This window comes from Anguilla anguilla, chromosome 9, assembly GCF_013347855.1.
Source record: "Anguilla anguilla isolate fAngAng1 chromosome 9, fAngAng1.pri, whole genome shotgun sequence".
NCBI classification, from domain to species: domain Eukaryota; kingdom Metazoa; phylum Chordata; class Actinopteri; order Anguilliformes; family Anguillidae; genus Anguilla; species Anguilla anguilla.
The window spans coordinates 36,234,827-36,260,391 of record NC_049209.1 but is presented as its reverse complement, the minus strand read 5'-3'; the positions used below and the strand labels follow the sequence as shown (position 1 = coordinate 36,260,391).

The following is a 25,565-nucleotide window of genomic DNA, read 5'->3' as shown; positions in this document are numbered from 1 at the left end:
TGTTTTTCTTCTGTCTGTATTCTATGCCTCATGTATGTGTCTTACTGGGTTTATCAGTGTAAATCTCATTATTCACCGCATTACTCAATCATGCATATTAAAAGCCATATTTATCTTAAAAAGGGTAGCGCAAATCCCAATAATATTAGAGGACCTGTTTATTTAAGCACACATGGAATATTGGAGAAAATGTTGGATAAATACTGCATGAAAACAATTTTGTATCAGATTACTAAAAGGCATTTGGTCAAAAAAAGAAAATAAACCCGAATGGCAAGTCCTTGTGCCATCAGACACATGGCAGGTGGGAGTTGAAAGTGTGTTTTTAGAGGGAGCATAGATTGGCAGTGTCAAATCAGGGTTCATTCTGTAGTGACAAGATACATAAGTGTAACCTCATTGCCATTTCTCCATGGTGCAGACTGATCCAATCAGACAAATAAGGTGCAGCTGTGCAATACTGTCTGTTGTGTGCCCATGGGAGGGCAACTCGCTCTCTTGCAGGGCTCTGTTCCTCCCTGAATTAGGGGTTGCAGGGCACAGGCATGGGGGTGATGGTGCCAATCTAACCTCTTGATAAGAGAAGGACAGCTGCGGTGGAACTTCCCAAATTATCTGCCCTTCTGTAATGTAGTGAAACTCTGGAGATTGAAGTAGTCTGAGAAAAAAGTTGTATGTGCATTTTCAGTAGGAATACATGCAAGTGGTGATGCAAGTCCAAAAAGAGGTAGTTACTTGGTTGCTGGACTCCATTCTTAATAACTTTATTTGTATAGCACCTTTCATATAGACTGCAGCTCAAAGATAAAAAATAAAAGGCAAAAACAGGGAAAAGCACAACAAAATACTCTAATACTCTTGTTATTAGAGTAATATTGTTGAATATTATTTTGACCATGAAATTGCTTTCCCATGTAAAGACATGACACAATTTATTAGGAAGGACATTTTTCCAGCTGAATCACAATTGTGTCAATGATGAGGCATTAGGCTTTGGGATGAACTTGAACCAAGGTCAAGCTGCCATAATTACTCCCATCCTGTCCCTGATCACCCCCACAGCTACCTCACCCCACCTGAGAATCAGAGTATTGTGTTAAAAAAAATAGAGCTACCATAATGTTTCTAATGTGATCTAAATATAAAAAAGGCTGAATGACCAAATGCTGAATGCATTTGTATTGCAGGGTTCCACTCTTTTTTGTCATTAGCTTCCATTTGCTAAAACATTCAGTAAATGGTGTTAAATTATCCAACTGAAAAGCAACTAATTTCAAGAACATTCCGTGTGGGCTGTTTTTGTTCCACTGAGCAGTTGTTTAAAGACATTATTCAACATAACTAAGAAGCCCCATTTACATATGAAAACTAAAACCTTTCAGTTATAGCTTTTTTTCCCTTTAGATTTCAATGTCAAGGAATCTTACTTCAAAGTACTGGTTTGTTTAAAGAATATTTCTATCCAAACATTATCTATGAGATGAAGAACTGTTGCTTTAATGTGGATGTACCTATAAATGTCAACTATTATTGGCTAACACAAATCTCTTGTATCTTGCATGAGTAAAGTGCTGCATACAATTTGAGACAAAACTTTTAAGTAAATAAATTCTTTGTGAGACTACGTGTTAAAACACAAATATCATTTAACTATCAGACAGTTGGGACCATACATTAGTTGGAGTCATGATTAATAATAATTGTTTACTGAGCTTCTTTATTAAACAAATTGTAATCAAAAAAATCTTAGGCTTTTTTTTTTTTACATGAAGAACAGCCTTTTGATAGTCTGTTGGTTGTGAAACCAATTACTTTCTGTAATGGGTATTATGCATATGTTTCCACAGGAGGCGAGCCTCTCCATCTGGGTTTACTATAGTGATAACACTGCGGCCCCTCTGAACCTGTTTGACCCAAAAGACTACAACCTGAATGCTTCAACTCTGGATGACAAAGTGGTGACCATTACCCAGGACCCTCAGCTGCAATGGCCAGTCATCGTGGCAGAGGGTGAGGGCTCTGGAGAGATAATCCGTCTGGAGATGACTATCTGTGAGGCCTGCCAGAAGACAAAGCGCAAAAGCATCATCGCCTCAGCACCTGTGTATGTCAAGGTTCACTTTGGCCCAGAGGATGACTCAGAGGAAGAAGGTGAGGACTATCCAGGAGGCCGCGGGAGCCATGGCATACCTGGCCACGGCGAGGGCGAAGAGTCACCCAACACCAGGAAACCAATCGTTGATCCTAACAATGATGGGGGAAGCTATGAAGCAGCCAATGAGCAGCCCGCCAGTGTCCCCATTGACTACACCAATTTCCCGACCATCGGCAACCCAGAATCACCCACAGAAGGAGATGACGAGGGGGATATAAGCCGGCCCCGCAGCATGACAGACCTGGAGATTGGCATGTATGCCCTGTTGGGGGTCTTTTGCCTGGCCATCCTGGTCTTCCTGATCAACTGCATTGTCTTTGTCCTCAAGTACCGCCACAAGCGCATCCCTCCAGAGGGACAGGCAAACATGGACCACTCCCACCACTGGGTGTTCCTAGGAAACGGGCAGCCTCTGCGGACCCAGGGTGACCTCTCTCCCCAGCAGGTGGAGAGTCCCAGCAACCCCTTGGAAGGGGTACAGACTTGCTGCCACGGAGACCACCACAGCAGCGGCAGCTCCCAGACCAGCGTTCAGAGTCAGGTGCACGGGCGGGGGGATGGGAGCTCAGGGGGCTCCACTAAGGAGCACAGTGAAGAACCCAACTCCCCCACCTCCAAGCGCAAACGGGTCAAGTTCACCACTTTTACCACCCTCCCCAATGAGGACATGCCCTACAATTCCATCCCTATTGCAGATGAGGAGGACATTCAGTGGGTCTGTCAGGATATGGGCTTTCAGGACCCAGAGGAACTGCATGACTACATGCGCAGGATAAAAGAAATAGCCTAGTGGATCTGGCCTAGAGGGACAGTCTGCTGCTGAGCTTTCTCAGAACTTTTCTTCTCTATCTTTCTCTTTTTTCACTTTAGTGGAGGTATCTTTTCACAACCAAGGCCAATTCTTCTTCTGGGGTTTTATTTTTGATTGAGTTTTTTGTTTCGGGGGGTTTCTTTTTTATTTGCACAGTGCTGTTTCCTGTGTACTCACTCACTTATTGGACAGTTGTAGCATAATTGAAAAAATAAAAAATGGAAACAAATGGAACGCCAAAGACCGAACCAGAGTAATTTGATCACTGGGCAAAATGGCTTTCTGTGGCTAACACTCCTCCGAAGAAAGGGGAGTAAACTCTCACAGTACCATAGAGACTTCTTTCTTTATGTACAGTGCTCGTGTGGAGATGGAATTTTCTGAAGCACTGCACCTTTCCCATTGGGAATGTGTGCATGAACTTGCTACGGGTTGGACTGTTATTTGAGGAAGGGGTAGCATCTTGGCTCCGTGTTCACTAGTTTATCAATAATCCAAGTACCTTCACTAACAATGCCTTCGATATACAGGTCAGAAACCCTGAATGTTGGCAAGGCTGGTTTCTGCAAACAAGGACAACTTTAACTTAAATTCATTGTCCAGGACACTCATGAAATCACTTAATGGATTCAATTTGCCAACATAGTGAAACACTTTTAATGGCTTTTTCCTCTTTCCTTCTCTCATTCTTCTTTGGGCTCAAACTCATGCTTTGACACTCAATATCCCCCCCCCTCACAGTTTCATACTTGACCAGTCACAAATTAACAAAGACCCCTTAAATGGTTTAATTCACACCCTTAATGTGACTTTTATGCCTGAATCTTAAATCTGAAATGGTCTTACAGACTTGACTTTGAAAAGTTATTGTGAACACTATGGTTATTAGGAAATATGAAGGGGTCTATTATCCAGGACACTGATTAGAAAGGCTACTGATGGAATGATGGGAGCTTGAATATTGTCACTTGGACATCTTTCCCAACATTGTTTGCAACAATTTTCCAAATTTGTAAATGTTTGTATTGTAATAATTATCTAATCATACATAGACAATAGTAAAGGATGTATTATCATGCATTATCATGCATGCTATGTCAGACCTGTTGTACAACCACTTGTGCATGTACATACTATGACCCGCTGATTTCCTCTTCAGCAGAAACATGCAAACCATGCACACACTAACATGCAGGTGGGCAAGGAGATGGTAGTTCTCCTTGCCATCTCTGCAATTTTAAATTTGCTGATCAGCGTCCGCTTTTGCTATAACTTTCTGCTTAGAACTGTAGGAACTACAAGAGTACATAATTTCAGATTTTCTGATACAGGAAAGGAATTCCCCCCCCCCCAAACTGCAGTAGGCACCCCCAGCAGAATATATTGTCCCTGACTGATGTAATCCATTCACACTTTGTGTTGTCATGCATTCATTAATACACCTGTCATTGTTATTATATTCATTGTATTTGTTTCACACATAAATATTATATTCTAAAGATCCATGTAACTTTGATGTGCCTGGTCAAAACTTTTGTATAGCACAGACCAGTGGTTCATTTAGTTATGTCAAGGACTGACTTGATATGAAAGAATCCTCATCTTGTGAGAAAATGAGTCCAAGATTGCTTTTAGTCTTTTGAACAGCATCCAAGCATTCACATCACAGATTCACACACCTATAACAAGGTGACATTATCTTAACTACTTAATATTATCATACAGAGACGACACTATAGCATTAAGGGTAAGACACAATGATTGATCTGAGTTCAGATTGTTTGATCACACACATGTGACCTCCAGTATTAGTTTTTACATCATGGGGATTTTTTCTAGCTGCAAATGAGAGGAAGATACAACTTGATTTACACAGTTTTTTCATAAATGGCAATGGAGAGTTCTATAAACTGGGAATAACTACTATAGTTACCCAATTCCCACATATTTTTCTAAAAACCCGCTTAAATTCCGAGGGTAAAAGTTAAGTTAATAGCGGTAGGAATTTACCAACAACAGTGTTGACTTGTCTTCAATTACAGTTGGTGCCAAAATGCTAAACCAGTAGTGAAGCTAAGCATAAGACAAGTTTTAGGAAAAAAAAAAAAATCTAGACAGCTGTGTATTTGTGGATATTTTCCAATTGTTTAGAGCAGTGGTGTCTAATCTTATTTGAAAAGGGCCAGTGCAGGAGAAGGTTTTTGTCTTAATCCATTATTATTAACTAATCATGGTCTTCATGATTAGTAATCGCTGCACCCACACTGAACCTTTTTGGGTAAGGACACCCTTGGTTTAGAGAGAAGTGTGAGGGGAGCAGGGGGTCGATCACAGGGCTGGGAAAGCTGTGTTTGTTAGGGGGATCTAAATTTGGCCAGGCCTCAATCTTGTCAATAAGTAAAAATGCTAATTAAATAGAAATACATTCCTCTGACATGTTGGTATAACTATTGCTTACTTTTCTCCAAGTTTATGTTTTATCTTGGTATAACTATCGCTTGCTTTTCTCCATGTTTATGTCTTATCTTAGTACACGCCCCATTGCCACCTGTTGAGCCCAATCATTTTCTCTGTCTAATTTTGGAAGAAAATGTTTCTAATCAAATTGCATTTCTTCCATTACTTTAATAGCTTGATTGAGCTATCACATCAATTAGGAGTCTGTGCCATTGCTTACCAGTGACACTGATCACTGCCATTTTGATCCTATTTCTCCTGCCATTTTCTTCATGCCTTGCCCTCTTCTAAATTAAATTTTCTACATTCCTGGTGTGCATCTTCAGCCATTTAATTGAATAACACTCTTGTTATTAAAATTTTATTATGTCCTAATGAAATCACTTTAGCGTCTCAAAGTAAGTGATGTTGATTATCAAAATACATGGAAATACAAGCCCTAGCTGTAACAAAACAACAGGAACAGTAGTGCGATCAGATTGGAGTATTGATAGTTGCCAAGAAGGCTTTTGTTTTACACACAAAAGTGCATCAAACACATTTTAAATTATGGTGTCTCAGGATGAATGTATGATTCTCATTTGTTCCTTGATCCCAGAAAGAGTATTTTGTCAATTGTACTTTAGTGGTCCACCTTAACAGATTTGACAGAGTTTAACAATTCTTCTAGGAAAGTTTCTATTAGCAGCTTTTCAATTCTTTGTACGACCACTTTTTTATTTTCTCAGAAAGGGTTTCATGTACTATCAAATGAATTTTATTAATTAGTTGTTTAAACATTTATGTTCCTAATCTTTTTACTTTTATTTTTTCATGTATATATGTATATGCAAACTACTTTTTGTATTGTTAGACTGGTGAAGATGTCCATGATGTGCATTCTGTGTATTTTGCAAGCTGCTATTAGAGACTTTACCCTTTACACATCATGTGATGTTATACTGTTATACTCTGAAATACATCCTGTGGAGACCTGTGGAAGCATGGTTCGGGTGGTCACATGCCACTGAAATTAGAACACATACATGTACAGAACACTGTTGAATTTTCCTGTATTCTCCTAAAAAAAGTCCCCTTGTATTTCCCCCTTGTATGTAAGTACTAAAGAAATTACAAATGCATTAAGTGTTTTTCTTTTCTTTTTGCCACAATTTGAATGATCAGTGCACCAAATTCCTCTCTGTAGATCACTAGAGTTGCTTTAGAGATTTTTAAATCACTGGGTGCTGGGTGTTTAAAATGTGATGACATCCACATTGACATCAGTTATACTGATAAGCCTTACTAGTGTGTCTGCAGCAACTGACATGAGTGTTAGCATTTTTTAGTTTTTCACTGTGACTTATACTTATCAAGAATATGGACTTGAATTGTTTTCCACTTCATATTGTTCAATATTTTGTATGTTCATCACAGAAAACTAAAGTTTCTAAAGGCCCAGATGGTTGCAATAATAATAATAATAATAATAATAATAATAATAATAATAATAATAATAATAACAATAATAATAATAACAATAATAATAATAATTATTATTATTATTATTATTATTAGTAGTAGTATTGTTGTTGTTGTTGTTGTTAGTATTATTATTATTATTATTATTATTATTATTATTATTGTGCAATAATTAATGTATGTACTGTATTTTGAAAAATCCCTTATTCCGATTTATTATGTATTAATTTATACATTCAAGTCCACCACAATATGCATATGCATTTTATCTACATATATCACCTACAGTTGGTATCATAAATCTGAAAATGAAGTGAGTAGAGCTCCTGGATAGATAATGAGGAGCATGCTTTAAAGAAACTAATCAAAAAATAACATTGGCAATAAAACACCACATTTCTTTCCTCCTTGCATTTTAGATTTTAGAGAATAGTGTTTCTGATGGTTGCTTGCTTACAGAAAAGCATCAGCAGGCAGCAAAGCATTCTCCTCTGATCTCTAATTGTTTGATTAATTCTACTCAGAGCAGAGCAATTGAAGGTTCACAGTAAGGGTGTTACATAGATGCTATTGTACTGTTCTGGTACAGAACTGTGGTGCCATCTTCAGTGAGTTCTCAAATTTGGTTCATGCCAGGATTTGCAGATAATTGCACAAAAATGTGCTGATAAGCAAGGTTCTGAAGATTTTTGTCAGAAAAAAAAGAGAAAGAATGTCATTTTATTGGAACGCTGGTATTCAAGAGTAGCCTTTCAACTGTGGAATGCTGTCTTCCTACACAGTACCTAAAAGAGCAATTTTCAGACAAAGAAATGCAACCACCTTGAAATATAAATGACTGAGAAAAAAAAACAGTATGTCCAAAGTTAGATGAAAAAATGTAGCATTTCCATATACACATGTTACTTGTTGTACAGGCAATGATCTACTTCAGGGAACTCTGGTTATTTGATTGATCATAAATGGCTATGCACTGTGACTTTTGGGAAGTTTGGGAAGATTGGGAAGATTTCTTCTTATTCACCTCAGATGCTTGCCATTTATGCCATCTTCATGTTACAAACTTGTTGTTTACAAGATATGCCAGATGTTTTAGGCTTACTTTATTATAGGCTTAGGTTACTAGGCATGAGGCATTGTGAGTCACGTATAATCTTGTAGACAGGCCTGAATGTCAGTAATAGATGTAACGTGAAGGGTAGTGCATAGAACTATTTTGATTTATTGTTAGCAAAGTTTTCACTAATGTTATACAACCACTAGGCTGTATAACAAAATGCAATACCCCATTTTATGCTTGGCATGGAAAAGAGTGTCAGGGTTTTTGGTAACATAAAAAGGATATGGGGCAGTGACTCTACATCCATTCTTAGAAACTGAACTAGTTCTTAAAAAATCTGCCTGAACACTAATGGCTGCCTGGATTAAAAAGCATATGAAGCACACATTGCATTGGACTCACAAAGGAATGAGAACCCTGCGGAGAAAATATGTTCTTAAGGCTGCTAAAAGTTCCTGCTCAGGTTTGTAAAAAATTTTAATTCATAAGTCTCATTAAAACAGACCTAAAATCAAAAAACTCAAACAGGTAATGCACATCTGCTATAACCAAACCCAGATATTAGCAGCCATTTAAGGTGGGAATTAGCCAGTGGTGTCTGTGAGAGAGCCATTATTACCAATGTACAATAATTGGGAGCTGTAAATATCTGTGGGAAGAGACATCCTGCCCTTTTATAAACCTCTTGGTTTAATTATTCTTATAACTTTGACCTGACCAGAAATTGTCATGCCATTTAATATTAATGTTGAATATTAGTGCGTGCAGAGCATATATATATAATGAATTTACATCACAACAGATTCATTTCAATTGTATTTACTTGTGACATAAATTATTATTGAATTACTGAATAATAATAATAATAATAATAATAATAATTATTATTATTATTATTATTATTATTCAGTAATTCAATAATAATTTATGTCACAAGTAAATACAATTTAAATGAATCTGTTGTGATGTAAATTCATTATAACACTGCTAAACTTCCTGTCACTGGCTGTACACACAATCAGCTTCTGTAAGGTCACATATCCAATGGCTGAAAAACTTGAAAAGCTAGAAAACTTGAAGTAGGTTGTTTGCCAATGGTTCCACTCATTTTGTCTCAACCTTTAAAGGGATAATCTAGGCATATATTATTATTATTATTATTATTATTATTATTATTATTATTATTATTATTATTATTATTATTATTATTATTATTATTATTGGTTCAATGACCTTACTCAGTAAAACATGAATATGCCTAGATTATCCCTTTAAAGGTTGAGACAAAATGAGTGGAACCATTGGCAAACAACCTACTTCAAGTTTTCTAGCTTTTCAAGTTTTTCAGCCATTGGATATGTGACCTTACAGAAGCTGATTGTGTGTACAGCCAGTGACAGGTAGTTTAGCAGTGTTTACAAGGTAGGATAGGAAGTTTGCCATCAGCTAGGTACTGAGACTGCTATACACAGATTCACATACCATATAGGGATTAATACACAATTTATTCAGAATGCACAATTTGAAATTATTTCATTTCATGGGCATTGGTGGGTGACTACTTACACCACGTTACTATTGAAAAAACCTATTTCATGTGCCCTTCAAGATTCACCCAAAGCTAATTCAGTCAGGACCACTGTTGTCACGTTATAATGTTTATGATCAATCTTAAAAGGCAATACAGTTATGTTTGGTGGTATATCACTGTTCCGGAAGCCCTCCTGCCCATCCATGCAAGCATGCATGGATAAGGCAGGGAGGGCAGCAGCAAAACCCACCGAGAAGGGTAGATGCAGAACAGATGCAGCAGTGACAAGTACAGAGTTGTGAACACATGAGTGATGGAGCTAGGGAAGGAGGAGGGGATTTTTTAGACTGGCAGCATGCAGCAAGCATGCACACTAGTTTTTGTTTTTGCCTTAATCAGTTACCAATTCAGGCCAAAGAAACCAGGTGAGGTGAGTTAACTGTGAAATCAACTGCTTTAATTGGTCAATGAAGTGCTGAGTAACAATAAAAACCAGCAGAACCAGTGGGCCGCCAGGACCAGGAATGAAGATCACTGCAGTAGGCTGTATTGAACTATATTACAACAAAGCCATTCAATAAGTCAAGTGCCCCTATTTTAAGTCAGCATAAGTATTGGGATAAAGTATGCTTTGACAAATTTAATGACTTGCAAGTCAATATTTCATTGCATACCCCTGGCATTTGATGACTGCATTGAGTTTGCAACTCATGGACATCACTATGTGTATGGTGTGATCCTGCTAGATGCTCTGCCATTCTTTTACTGCTGCCTATTTCTGTTGCTGTGTATTTGCTGGGGTTTTGGACTTTAGTTTTCTTCTGAGCAAATGAAAATTGGTTTAAATCTGGTGACTGACTGGGGCACATCAAATATTTCTATCTTCCTGAAAACTCCTTGCTTAAGTTGCTCTATGTTTTGGGTCATTGTCTTGCTGCATGATAAACTTCCATCCAATGAGTTTGGTGACATTTCTAAGAATATTGGTGGGGAATATGTTTCTGTAGCTACACTTCAGCTGTCATTCTGTTGCTACTATCACTGGCTACATCATCAATAAAGGCCATTGAGGCTGTCCCAGATGTAGCCATGCAGGCCCACGCCATCACACTTCCTCCACCATGCTGCACAATATGGGCAAAATGTGCAATTAACATGTTGGATATTATAATGGCAATATGAAATGTGATAAAACAAATATTTAGGTATACCATTCCAAGCCCTTATTTACGTGGTTTCCCTTCTAATATTGTTAGCTTTATTACTGGGCTTGGACCAGCCAGTGTTACTGTCAAAATGAAGCTGTCTGTTTCACAAAGTAATGTGTTGTCTTCTTATTTAACTATTGCAAAAAACCCAATACTTTGTGATGCCATATTTAGCATTCCTGTTTTAGTTTGCAATAGGCCCCCCAGTTGTAATTCTGATGATTTCAATATTAGTGGTAAGAGGTGTCTCACAGCAAAGGGTCAGAAGGGTTAAAATGAGTCTAATCACTGTTAATGTGGCAATGGGTAAGAGTAAGTAGCCAGATTACGCCACCTTGGGAATTTCACCAAAGGAGATAACCAGTTCGGACACTTTACAACAGTTTCCCAGGTTCTTCCATTGAAAGAAGACAGTGACGTCTCAAAATAAATGATTTTAACTTTTATTGAGATTTAAGAGGGCTGGAAGTACCTGTATGGAAGAATCAAGCTCAAATAGCCAAAACTATTAGAAGCTACAAGAAAATAGCAGAAGAATTTAAGCAATGATACCAAACTTTTATTAATTTAACATCAAAATACCCACACGGACTTCCAGACTACTTTGTTAAAAATTACTAAAAAATGACCACTAGAGGGCGATAACGAATGAGCCGAGAATCCACTCGGTGGGAGGTATACTAACAATAAGGGCTGTCCAAGTGTATTCTACTTACCACCACGCGTGCCACCTCATCTGAAACACAATAAAAATTGTGTTAAATAAGTGATTCAGTGCAATTACCATTAACAGGAACGCAGACAGTGAGGGACCTAACCACCGACTAACCTCCCCACCAGGGCAGCACTGGGCTCACCGCCAACCTTAATTTAAACAATGTAATAGATCTAGCTAAAAACAATGAATCTGATAAGAAGAACCAGTTGGTCAGTTTAGATCAGAAGTTTCAAAATTAAAATGGCAATTCGGGTAGGCCAGTCTTTCCCGTATCTCCGCCAACAAATGCAGTTTAGCCTGTTTAACGTAAAAGAACGGAGATTTAACAGCTGAACAATGGCAGTAAAACACGACCAGCGTGAATACACTTCAGGAGCGTTCAGGGTAGCAAGTGTAGTACAACTACGAAACACCCTTCTGACAAAGCTAGATTAGCCTACCAAATCCTAAGCACTGCGGAAACCTACAAGTGGTTAATAAGTTGTAGGCAAGTAATGTTGCGCTAATAAAAAGAGGCAAAACAGCAGCACATTGAGGCAACCTAAAAAGGGAAAAAAAACAAACCAATAAACAAGGTAATCGGACAATCGCTATGAAAAATAATTACCTCGGTGCCATAAGGCAATCCTACTTCCCGTACCTCTAGCCTACCCTAAGCCTCAAAAATACACGCACCTTGATTAGTGAAGACACACCCTCACTTTACTATTAGGCTACCTCAGCCAGGCGAATCACTCACTCTGGCTTACGGATACCTGCGAATGAATGGGAGGGTTTGTTAGCCAGTGGAAGCACGGACTTTCAGTTAAATATACACATCCGAACCTACCCATATGCAGCAACAACTGGTTCACAGTAGGATCCAGCGATTTACTAGAAGCCAGGAAACTACAAATACAAAGGGTATGAATTCACTGCTGTGGATATTGAACCTTAAAACAGAGGAACAAGACTTCACAGTTATACGCACCTCTCACCAAAACAGGAAGACGCTCAGGAACAGAGGCGGGCACAAGAGCAGGAAACAAGGTGAAGCGTTAGGTACATTTCACTTATATAGAAACCTACCTAATTGGAGAACTACTCAGGGAAGATCGGTGGGAAAAACACGCAACCAGTTTACCATGATGTCATCCCAAACAGGAACAAGTGAAGAAACACTAGCCCCGGTCACATTAACATGAAGATAATGGCTTCCATTTGAAAGAAGCGGCTTAGTATGGTTCTTTTGAACATCAGGTCACTTACAAACAAGACATTTTTATCAATGATTTTATCTCCGAGCATAAACTAGATTTTATTTTCATGACAGAAACCTGGGTGTCATCTACTTCAGTTGCGCACCGAGGCATCACCCTCAAATGATAGATCAGAGAAGGGAGAAGTTATTGCCTCAATCATTTTTGATGTTTTTAACTGTAAATAAACCTCTTTTAGGAACTTCCAGAGCTTTGAATATCAGTGATCAAAGTGCTTGCTATTACTCTCTATCGCCCTCCTAAGCAATGGCCCAAGTTTTGCCAGAATTTTCTGATTTGATGCCTTTTATTTTATTCTTACTAGTTATGATTCTTTTAATTAGTGATTTTAACCTACACATAGATAATTCCACTGATTCCAGGGCCACTGATTTTATTAAAACTCCTAAACAACTTAGACCTAGTTCAGCATATATCTAGTCCCACCCAGGGTTTAAATTGGTGGTGGACGCGGGTGGACGGCATCCACCCACCTTTGGTAAATAAATAAATAATTTTGACCGGCAGTTTTACAAATAACTATGACAATCCAGTCCATTTTTCGTATGCTCCAGTCCATGTGTTCCCTCTAGCCAGTTACTCGCTCAACCAATCAAAAATCCGAAGAAAAAACACTCAGGAGGAACAATCGTTTATATAGACAGGCACAGAAAGAAATCATTGATTGTCTTGATTGTTTGGAAGCGGACGCGGTAGGTAATTTCATTAACATGCAATTTAATCTATGCAACATTTTAAAGAGAGATGAATAAACAGCCCCCACGAACATGGCAACTTTGATTGCTTGAGCAAATCAGCAGGTTGCTGGTCAGCAGCTAAGCTAGGATTGAATATTTCCCACATACATAACGTTTTATTCAGCGGCGATGGTGAGCTGAAAATTGGTGGGGCGCAAAACTTTCCTTTAAACTAATCATTGATCTCAACCAGTTTCCATTAGTAATTTTTCCTTTATTATCAAGCGTGCCAACGAAATGGCAAGTAGCCTAACACACAGTGTCTTCATACCGTGTTAAATCATAAATTCAATTTATCCGTCAAAAAAAGTAGTCTACACTTAACAAACAAGGTACACCAGTATGTTATCTACCGTGTTAGCTTACATAATAACCAGCAAAAACAAAACCTGCACTTCAATTTTGTTTACAGTCTACGCATTGCAGATATTTGCCATGAATTTGAGTGCGGCGAAAGAAGTGCATGTATCCAAAAATAATGTTGATTAAAAATGTGCACAATTTCGTACTGCAAATTAAAATTAAAATAAAATAAATGTAGGCTATAAGGCCTAGGCAGGTTTAGCGAGTAGCCTAGGCCTTATAGCCTACATTTATTTTAATTTGGGGGGAGCTGGCTATATATGATAGTATTGCTATTGAGGAGCGTATTTTGTGGATTAATTGCATTGATACTCAAGGAAAATCAGGGGAAGATTCCGCCACTGCTTAGTGATTAAAACGGATTTTTCTAAATCGTATTTATCATTTAATCTCCCTAACACAATGCGAAGAAGCTGTGTGTCCCTTTCCAATTGCTTAGTCAGATCGTTTGCATGCTTGCTAATCACTGAAAATTAATTAAAACAGTTTGAGATCAATGATTAGTTTAAAGGAAAGTTTTGCGCATCACCAATTTTCAGCTCACCAGTCGCCGCTGGTTTTATTTTGTTTCAATTCGACAGTTTAAGAAAGATGGATAAAGGAGGAAGAAAGGGAGGACGAAAGAGGAGGATGACCGATTTTTTTCGTGGGTAAAAAAATTCTCAGCATTAATGACACTCAAACTTGAAATATTTTATGTAAAAGCTTGCATCAATAGTATACATTCTTTTTAAAACATTGATTTCCTCAATTACAATTATGTGCACAATACATTAAAGATACAACTATTTTGAGCTGAAACATTCATTGGTTTGTACCTTTATTCACCCACCAGATCTCAGGGCCCACCCACCTCCCAAATACCAATTTAACCCCTGGTCCCACCCATAATTGTGGCCACACCTTAGACCTTGTTTTCTCGAAAGGTATGGATGTCAATATCTCTTCAATTCTTGATGTAATTATTTCAGATCACTGTTGCATTCTTTTTAATGCCAGTCTAGGAACTACAGCCAAAAAAGTTTCAGATTATAGTGTAAAGAAATGTGCATTGATGCTGCAGTAACTGCACGCTTATCTGATGATATCTTCTTTATCTCTGTCCACATCTAACTTGTTCGTTCACGATCTTGTTAACAATTTTAATGAAAAACTAAGAAATGCTATAGATTCTGTAGCTCCTGTGAAAACTAAAAAAGGGTTTTGTAGCAAAATTCTACCTTTGAAAAACAGCACTACTTTCCATTTGATAAGGAAAGGAACTGCTGCCAAGCTGAACGAATATAGCACAAAACAGCCACAGCTCAAGAAATCTAATATCCATACCTCTGCTCTCAACAATATATCCAACCTGCCATTTTAAAGCAAAATATTAGAAAAAGTAGTCTTTAAACAAATCAATTCCTACAGTATACAGTATGCTAGAAAAAACTTCAGTCAGGATTCAGAACAGACATAAATTAATGGATGAACAAAATATTTTAAAACTAAATGAAGATAAGACAGAGGTACTTCTACTTGGTCATAAGTTGGAACAGGCTGTTAACAAAGAAGGGCAGTCTGGCTCAACAGGCATAATCCGAAACCTGGGAGTTATTTTAGATGTTATCATAGACAAGGTGAACAAGACTTCATTTATTCATCTATGTTGTCTTAACACAGCAAGATGCCAAAAAAAAAATTGATAAATGCTTTTATTTCTAATAATTTGGACTACTGCAATGCACATTTTACCAGCCTGACCAAGAAGGCTATTGATAAACTCCAAGCTATTCAGTATGCTGCTGCTAGAAGTCATGTTGCTTGTCTGTGAAGCTATTAATGGTTTAGCACCTTCTTATATCAAAGAGTGCCTGTAATTTTATGTGCTAACTTGAGCACTCCGATCATTCCCAGCAGGTTACTCAATGTACCTGTGGTCAAACACAAAAAAAGTGGTGAGTGCCTTTTGTTACTGTGCACCAAAACCAGAACATATTCCCACAAAACAGAACAGCAGACTGAGTAGACAATTTTAAAAAGCAGCTCAAAACATTCCTATTTAATTTGGCTTTTGTTTGATTCCTTTATTCTCCTCTGTATTTTATTGCTTCTTCACATTTTCTGGTTCATTTTAGTATATTGCTTTTCATTATATTTTTTTAAGTGCTATACAGATAAAGTTATTATATTTTTTTAAGTGCTATACAAATAAAGTTATTATATATATATATATATATATATATATATATATATATATATATATGTGTGTGTGTGTGTGTGTGTGTGTGTGTGTCACAAATGTAGACCCTGAAAATAAAAAGCCAATGTCTGCTGTGAAATAAAAAAAACAAAATATGTTATTTTTAAAGGATTTATTGAACAACCATTTTTTGTATCAGTGCAATCTTCTTTTGGTCACAAAAGTAAAAAAAAAAATAAAAAAATAAAAAAAAGAACAAAACAATCAATCAGCAATGCAATTTCTCCTTAAACAAACTACTACAAAGATCCATCTTCAAAGCAAAGAATTCCGCTTGCTTCAGTTCTGATTATTCTGATATCCGACATTCATCATACGTTTCGGGGATGGCTCTTATACTTTAGCAAAGGGATGTGTGGAAGGTTCTGTTTTCTCTATGCTAATGAGACGCCTAACTCCTGATCATTTGCTTATATTTGTGGTGGCATCCAGTGAAATTGAGAGAGGAGGAAGAAATTGAAAATCTTTTGTCTAAAAAATAGTCATCAACTTTATTTATAAAGCACACTTTAAAACAACTGACATTGACCAATGCGCTGTACAACTTCAATAAATGAAAAACAGACAAAGGGATAACAAAACATCACACAAAATAATACGCCATGTTGAACAGGATCTCAACTGGGTTCAACGGCCAAGGAAAAAAGATGGGCTTTCAACCAATATGAATGGGGGAAAAAAGGTCCCATAATCCTAACAAGGAAAAAAACACGGACAATATGTTCTAAACAGATGAGTGAAATGCTGGATGAAGACATGCATTTAATATATTTAAGGATGCCAACCAACCAGTTCAATGAATTAAATGTACCCATTTACCTACCTTACTTACTTTATTTATTCAGATATTTTTTACTCTATACCCTCCATGTTAATCAGCACCAGTCAAAACCAAAATAATGTGGGGCAAGAAATCATATCAATGACAATGAATTATGGCATAACCTCTGGGAGTCCAATCACACTGTGTGACAAAGTATTTGGGTATCGCAGAAGATTTCTATAATTATGACGATGACACAAAATTTTAGAAGTGTGCAACATTGAGAAAATATTAGGGCTGTCAATCTATTAAAATATTTAATCACGATTAATTGCATGATTGTCCATAGTTAATCGCAATTAATCGCAAATTAATCGCACATTTTTATCTGTTCAAAATGTACTCTAAAGGGATATCTTTCAAGTGTTTAATACTCTTATCAACATGGGAGTGGACAAATATGCTTGCTTTATGCAAATGTATGTTTATTTATTATTGGAAATCAATTAACAACCCAAAACAATGACAAATATTGTCCAGAAACCATCAAAGGTACTGCCTTTAGCATAAAAAATCATAACATGGCAAACACAAGCCCAACAGGCAACAACAGATGGCCATATTGACCTGCTAAATTTAACATTACTTAGTAATATGAGTACTCACACAATGTAGCATGTCCAACTTTACGCTTATAAAGGTTCACTAAAACATCCCCTTTTTTGAAGCATTAACACAAAACGATGGATCTTGCATCACAACAACACATTGTACAACAGGTTCATTGGTCAGCTAAATTTTCCATTACTCAAAGATCATTCCCTGGATCCCTCGCACTTCTAAAGCAAATCACACAATGTAATTGTATCCAACCTCACATGGGGAAAATAAAGGCTCACAAAAACATCCCCTTCTACTATGTGGGATCAAATATACTTCCATTTCTTTGGATACAACAGTTAGGCTATACTTCTATTTCTTTGCACTGATCCCGTTGTTTAACCAGACAAGCCTGTTTACTTTGTCGGACAACAGTGCAGCTCGCTTTCTCTGAAAAATATGCCCAGACAATGAAAAACTGCGTTCACGCTGTTTTATTCGGGAAAACATGGATTCCCATAGAAAACGCTGCTTTATTTTATTGTTAAGGAGTATATTAAATGAGTAAATAGAGTGAAACCGCGAAACTAGTTAGGCTGAAGTAGTACTGAAATGTAAATATGGTATCACTGTCAGGTATTTCGTTATATCATTTGCAGCATTTATTTCTGAGCAAAATAACGTTTTATAGCTAAGCTGGCTAGTGAAAAAAGTTGCTGATGGATATCGTAACTGAGGGCCAGCCCGACCCAATAAACAAAGTAAACATTTGTTTAGGGCCCCGCGATTGGTTCGGGGCCCCCTCCCTCCAAGATATATATAAATGTATATTTTTAAAATAAATAATTCTGTTCCCTAAGACAATGGCTTTTTCATTAATCTAAATATATGTCTATTGGTGCCAAATCTTGCTGGCTGGGGCTTAGGGGGTGGTTTTCGAACGAAACTGAGGGCCCCATATAGACTTTTTGTTTAGGGCCCCCAAAAACCTTGGGCCCTGTTGTAACTTTTCAATTTCACATATTGCTATTATGAATGGGAAACATAAACGATACTAGCACATATCATATAATCACACACCCAAATTAAAATGCATGAAAAGCCTAAATACACCATTTTCCTTTCTTACCATGAACTACAAATGCCGCCATTTATCTTACTGTGACGTCACCAATCCGGAAGTCAGAAAAGTCGGAGCTCAGAAATGATGTTTGAATATCGACAACTGCTCAGTTGCTTTTTTCACAAGTCGGACCTCGTTTTTTACTAGTTCCGAGTTGAACGCAGGGTCGGGCAAACGGTCATTATAACAGAATGTGCGTTAATGCGTCAAAAAAATTTGTGGTGTTAAAACGAATTTGCATTAACACGTTATTATCGCGTTAACTTTGACAGCCCTAGAAAATATGCAACTTTTTTTTCAGTTTTAAATACATCACCTTCGTCACTTGTAAAAGTGTTGACCAACAAATGATAAATTAGGCTTTACTGTTTGAATTGTGAAATAACAAGATTTAATTGCGGAGTGACAGAGTTGGCATGGCTTGTAGCCTAATAATATTCATTAATCTGATATCACAGCCCTTTGCAATGGGTTTACTTATGCTGATTTAGGAAACAGGGGACTTGACTCACTGAATGGCACTGAAGTAATTTAGTTCAATGTCAGTTTAAAAAAAAACATTAAATAAATTCAAACATTGTGAATTTTGCCTCACAGTCATTGTTTGATTTTAAATACAAATTTCATTAGTACAAAGGAAAAATGTATTTGACACAACTGTCCCAATACATTTAACTGTGTGTGTTTAACTGTATGTATGTAAATTGTCAAACTATCCAATCATTTAATTTAAGGTTGACTACCAGGCTGTAAAAAAACAACTAAATGAGCAATTGCATTTATAGTTGGATCCATTAGATGTCATGAGATGTGATGTAGATGCACCTTGGCCAGTGTGCTGCTCTGGTAAGAGATCAATAGTAAGTGGAAACAGCAGTTGGCCTTCTTCCCCCTGGATAAGGAAATTAAAGTCAGCTCCTTTCTACACTGGGGATATAGTGTTCGGAAATTAAACTGAGCTCTTTCTCCTCCTGGAAATATCCAATACACATATGGTTCTTCAGCCAGGTCAGGGAAAATGGGTAATTTGTCATTTCACTCTGACAGATGTTATAAATAATTGTAAAGGAATAAAAAAAACCTGGGGAAAGAAATAAACAGTATATGTGCTTAAATGTGTGCAACCTGCAGCCTGGACAACTTCACGATCATCAGGTCTGACGGAACGAGACAATCGGGGAAGATGCGGGGTGGCGGGGTCTGCCTTTACATCAATAACAGGTGGTGTAGCAACATCAAGGTGAACCGTAAGGTGTGTACGCCCGACCTGGAGATACTGACTCTGTCCCTGTCCCTGCGTCCCTACTATCTATACTCCTGACCCTGTCCCTGCGTTGTTGTCAGCTGTGTTTATATTGCCCCCAGCACAAACATCAAGGCAGCAGTGGAGCTGTTAGCTGAGGATGCTAATGCTATGTTGGCTAAGTATCCCGGAGCTCCGGTGTTTATCGTGGGGGATTTTAAGACTTGTAGACTGGACTGCGTGCTACCATCATTTCAACAGTATGTGGACATTCCCACCAGAAGGGCAAACATCTTGGACATGTGTTATGGCAACATTACCGATGCATTCCATGCCCGTTCATATCCACCACTCGGACTTGCAGACCACAATATAATTTGTTTACTTCTGTTGTACAAACAGAAACTGAAGTGTCATAAGCTACAATGTTACAGCGCCCCACAGTGGTCAGAGGACGCCATTATTCAACTCCAAGGCTCCTTGGCATGCACTGACTGGGATATTTTTGGCTGGACCGCAACAGCGGGGCCAGCCCTACAAACGCGAATGTCTGTGACTGAGTGACTGAGTGATCTGACTGAGTGATGAAGTTACACCATTGGCCGCCCGGATCACGTGTTAGGTCCAGCCATATATTAGGTTTTAGGGGAGGGTCGGGGAAGCAATGGAAGACAGTGCCAGAGTGCATGCTACTAAAAGTTTGTTAGTAAAAGCTGTTTGAGACAATTAATAATTACTTTTCTTTGGCATGGATCCATTTGAAGTCAATATCGGGTGAGTTTGTTTAGTCTTTGAATCCGTCATTATGCTGAGAAATAGCTAAACCATTTTTATTGATGTATTTCAGTTGCTCTGCAAACGCACAAAAACACGCTGGTAAAATAAAACAATGACGGTAAATATATACAGTGAGCACCATAATTCATTGGACAATGATACATTTTTTGTTATTTTGGTCCTGTACTCTAACACTTTGAGTTTGAAATGATACAATGACAATGAGGTTGAAGTGCAGACTGTCAGCTTTAATTTGAGGGTATTTTCATCCAGTGGTGTAAAGTAACAAAGTAAAAGTACTTTGTTACAGTACTTAAGTAGTTTTTGGGAGTATCTATACTTTACTTGAGTTTTTATATTTATTTCGACTTTCACTTTTACTTCACTACATTATAGAGGGGAAATACTTTTACTCCACATTGGATACAGTCGTTACTCACTACAAAATAAAATCTGAATATAATTGTCTCATCATGATATTGGATTATCCGGACTGTTCGCGTGCGAACAACTGGCGCTCTTGTCAAAACAAGTTGAGGCATATCTCCCACAAGACCACACACAGCCATTTGCAATTGCGAATTCTACAGTCTGCCTAAGAACACAGAAATTATGGCGTTTCAAAATTCTCCGTCGAACCTAAAAAAACACATTGTGGTAAGTCAATTAAGTAATTGCAGGAATCAGTAAGGACACGATATTGCCAACATTTTACTCAATACCTCAACTCAGCAGTTAGCTAAGAGTAGCCTTGCTAGCTTGCCTTTATAAGACCACCACATTGTTCGGGGCTTCCGATTGCATCACATATCCTTTATTTTTTCGCCTGTGGAGAAAGTTAATAGTTTTATGTCCCTGTTTGTAAATCATTTTGTCCTTTCAATATGTTAAGCAGTGACATTAGAAATCTTACTGGGTGAAATTGTTTTATGTTTTGTCAATGTAATCGTACTGTATGGCAATCAAAAAATGATCAAAATCGCTAGCATTACCTAGCTTAGCAAAACATTTGTGACAGGACGCAGGAAAAGTGTCTCAAGTCATGTGCACATCACGTTGACAAAACAAAACGATTTCACCCAGTAAGATGTCTAATGTTCGGAAATACCGAATACTATGCTGGTGGTGTGTCCGTCTCAGTGTAGCCTATTTAATAAAGTTAGTTTAAAAAATAAAATGAAAAATAAATTAAATATGTATTAACATTAATGTTAGAAAACAATCCGTAGGCTGCCTGTCATTGTAATAACTGTTGTATAAAGTCTTGAGTATCATTAAATCACAGTCAAAAGTTCTTATGCTAAACTAATCTTTGTCTCTTTTTCTTCTCTTTTTTAAAATTTATTTTATACATTTATTATTGATGTAGAGAAAGCATTTTAATCATGTAAAACAATATAAAGAGCTGACGAAAATGGGCTCCCGAAAGTGAGACTTCCACACTCAAACAGACCACTTGCCAGTTGCCAGAACCATGTCTCAAAGTTCAATCGACAAAGCCATTTGTTAAGTATGTTGTCAGAGGGCTCCAGCCATTTTCTGTCATTGAAAAACAAGCCTTTAGAGAATTTGTCAACGATTTTCAGCCTAATGCAAAAATCATCTCAAGGACCACCCTGTGTTCAAGAATTGAAGATGTTACCAAGAAAATGAAAAAAGAGGTAACTGAGGCCATGAGGGATGTGGACCACATTGCCACCACCACAGACTGCTGGTCAGTCAGAAAAAGGAGCTTTATTGGTGTGGCTTCCCATTGGAATGACCATAACAGCCTAACTAGACGCTCAGCAGCCCTAGCCTGTGGGCAATTGAGAGGTTCCCACACTTTTGATGTTTTGACGGGCACACTCAATGACATCCATTCAGAATATGGAATCAGGAACGAAACTGTGAGAACAACCTCCGACAACGGTTCCAACTTCCTTAAGGCTTTCAAAGTTTTTGGCGAGGACAAAAACAACAATGAAGTCTGTGGTGACGCAGAACCAGGAGAGGAAGATTTGGAAGAGGATGTGGAGGAAGAGGAGGAAGGAGTGGAGTTTGTCGATGTGTCACTGATCCTAAATGAGGATGATGGCTCGGAATTTTAGCTCCCAAAACACCAACGCTGTGCTTGTCATCTGCTCAACTTGGTCTCTACAGTTGATGCTGCAAAAGCAACTGCCAACGATGCTTACAAAAAAGTGTATTGCTCAACATTCAGCAAGTGTCACGCACTGTGGAATAAATGTGGGAGATCCACTCTAGCAGCCAAAGCCGTGGAAGACTCCTGCTCCCTCCAGCTGCTACACCCAAATGCCACCCGGTGGAACTCATTGTTCATGGCTGTGGAAAGGCTACTCAAGATAATGAAAGACAAGGGAGAGGCGGCCATTCGAGCTGTCTGTACAGGCTTGAAGGTTCCAATGTAAGTTTGAATTATCATGTGTTATGTGTTTTTAAAAATCTTTTAATTTCAATCGCATAAAGAACCGCTTTGGCCACATGTTAAGAGACCCTGAATTAGTTGCCGTGGCAATTCTCCTCCCAGAATTCAGAACTACATAGACAAAAGATAATGCTACAATCAGAATGGGTAAAACATGGAGATAATACATTTTGACACTTGGTACTATTTAAACTCGTGTTATTAAACTCTGGATTATGGATGCATTCGATTTTGCATGATATAACATCTTTACACTTAAAATGAAAATAAAAGAAATGTACATTAACCTCCCATTAGGGTGATGATATTTTTGTTGTACTAATGTTACTTTCACCATCCCTGTATTTCAGGGATGGACTACATCAAGGAGCACATGGAGGATCATTCCTTGCTGTCAGGAGATGCCACCAGATCCAGTTCATCTGATGAGGAAGATTTTTTCTCTGTCCTGAAGTCATCTCATGCACAAGACAGCTCCAAGCAACTGGATGGATACCTGGCCTGTTCAGCAGATCAGATGGACCTACTGAAATCATTCCCTGCTGTCTGCAAGTTGTCTGTGAAGCTGAACACACCTCTGCAGCCTGTAAACGACTATTTAGCATTGCAGGACTTGTTTTCAGCCCACAAAGAGCACGGCTGGATTCTCGCAATTTTGAAAACCAACTTCTGCTTAAGATGAACTTTAATTCCACTTTAATTATGGAAGGGAGGGAGCAAGAGGAAAAAAGGAGGGAGGGAACAAGAGGAGAGATAGAGGGAGGGAGCAAAGGGGAAAAAGGAAAGGAGCAAGAGGAAAGAGAGAGAGGGAGGGAGCAAGAGGAGAGAGAGGGTGGGAGGAAGGAAGCAAGAGGAGAGGGGAGGGAGAGAGCAAGAAGGAGGGAGGGAGAAAGGAGAGAAAGGGATAGAGGGAGCAAGAGGAGAGGGAGGGAGGGAGCAAGAGGAGAGAGGGAGGGAGCAAGAGGAGAGGGAGGGAGCAAGATGAAAAGGGAGTTGAGGGAAAGAGAAATACACTTAAAGCTTGGAGAGAAAAAAACCATTTCTGGCTGTTTTGTTTCTTCGTACTTTTACTTTTGATACTTAAGTACATTTTAACACCAGATAAATACTTTTGATACTTAAGTACATTTAATGTGAGCTACTTTAAGACTTTTACTCAAGTGATTTTCTTACGGGTGACTTTAACTTTTACCGGAGTCACTTTCAAGAAAGATATCTTTACTTTTACTCAAGTATGGCTTTCAAGTACTTTATACACCACTGTTTTCATCCATATCGGATGAAACATTTAGAAATGACAGCACCTTTTGTACATGGTCCCCCCATTCTAAGGTACTACAAGTATTTGTTGAATTGGCTTCACAGATGTGTTTTGTTAGGCAGGTGTATTCATTTGTGTCGTTAGTGATGAATGCAGAAGAGAGCTGTTGATGTCTAGTCTTGATTCTAGACTTTGCAATTGCCTTTGGAGATTGTTGATGGGGTGTGACAACATGAGGAATACAGCAGTGGTGATGCAAATTAAACTGGCCGTCATAAGGCTCAGAAATGAAAATCAATCAATCAGGAACGTTGCAAAAACCCTGGGCATGCCCAAGTCAACAGTTTGGTTCATCATTAACAAGAAAAAAACAACTGGTGAACTCAATTATGTCAAAAGACCCGGTAGACCGAGGAAGACCACTGTAGTGGATGACCGGAGAACACTCTCTATGGTGAAGAAAACCCCCCTGACAACAGCCCAACAGATCAAAAACACTCTTCTGGATGCAGGTGTAGATGTGTCATACGTAGAAGACTACACCAGCAGGACTACAGAGGGTACACTACAAGATGCAAACCACTGATAAGCCTGAAGAACAGAAAGGTGAGATTACAGTTTGCTAAAAAGCACCTAAAAGAGCCCCAAGAGTTCTGGAACAAAGTCTAGTGGACAGGTGAGGCAAAGATTAACATGCACCAGAGTGATGGAAAGAGGAAAATGTCGAGAAAAAAAGGAAATGCCCATGATCCAAAGCATACCACCTCATCCGTGAAACATGGTGGAGGGGGTGTTATGGCCTGGGCCTGTATGGCTGCCAGTGGAATGGGCTCACTTGTCTTCATCGATGATGTGACTGCAGACAGAAGTAGAACAATGAATTCTGAAGTCTACAGAAATATTTTATCTGCTCAGATAAAACCAAATGCCTCCAAACTCATTGGACAGCACTTCATCATGCAACAAGACAATGACCCGAAACATACTGCTAGAGCAACGAAGAGGTTTTTGATGGCCAAAAAGTGGAAAATGCTTGACTGGCCGAGTCAATCACCGGTTCTGAATCCAATTGAACATGCATTTTACCTGCTGAAGAGGAGACTGAAGGCAAAAAGTCCCCAAAACAAGCAGGAACTGAAGATGGCTGCAGTACAGGCCTGGCAGAGCATCACCAGGGAAGATACCCAGCATCTGGTGATGTCTATGCGTTGCAGACTTCAAGCAGTCATTGCATGCAAAGGATATGCGACCAAATATTAAAAATGATTACTTTATTCTACATTATGTTAAACTGTCCAATATTTTTTGATGCCTGAAAATGGGGGGGACTATGTGCAAAAGGTTCTATAATTTCTAAACGGTTCATCC

At 38.3% G+C, this 25,565-nt stretch overlaps 1 protein-coding gene across 3 annotated transcripts in view; it reads left to right on the top strand.

The window, feature by feature from the left end:
• tmem132e (transmembrane protein 132E) overlaps positions 1–6,544 on the top strand; it is a 517,422-nt gene extending 510,878 nt beyond the window's left edge. For all 3 annotated transcript variants that reach the window (XM_035433058.1, XM_035433059.1, XM_035433057.1), the window contains one exon: positions 1,848–6,544. In XM_035433058.1, the coding sequence (XP_035288949.1) occupies positions 1,848–2,945 (1,098 nt within the window). In that variant the 3' untranslated portion in view covers positions 2,946–6,544. The remainder of the gene's footprint in view (positions 1–1,847) is intronic.
• Positions 6,545–25,565: the final 19,021 nt, after the last annotated feature.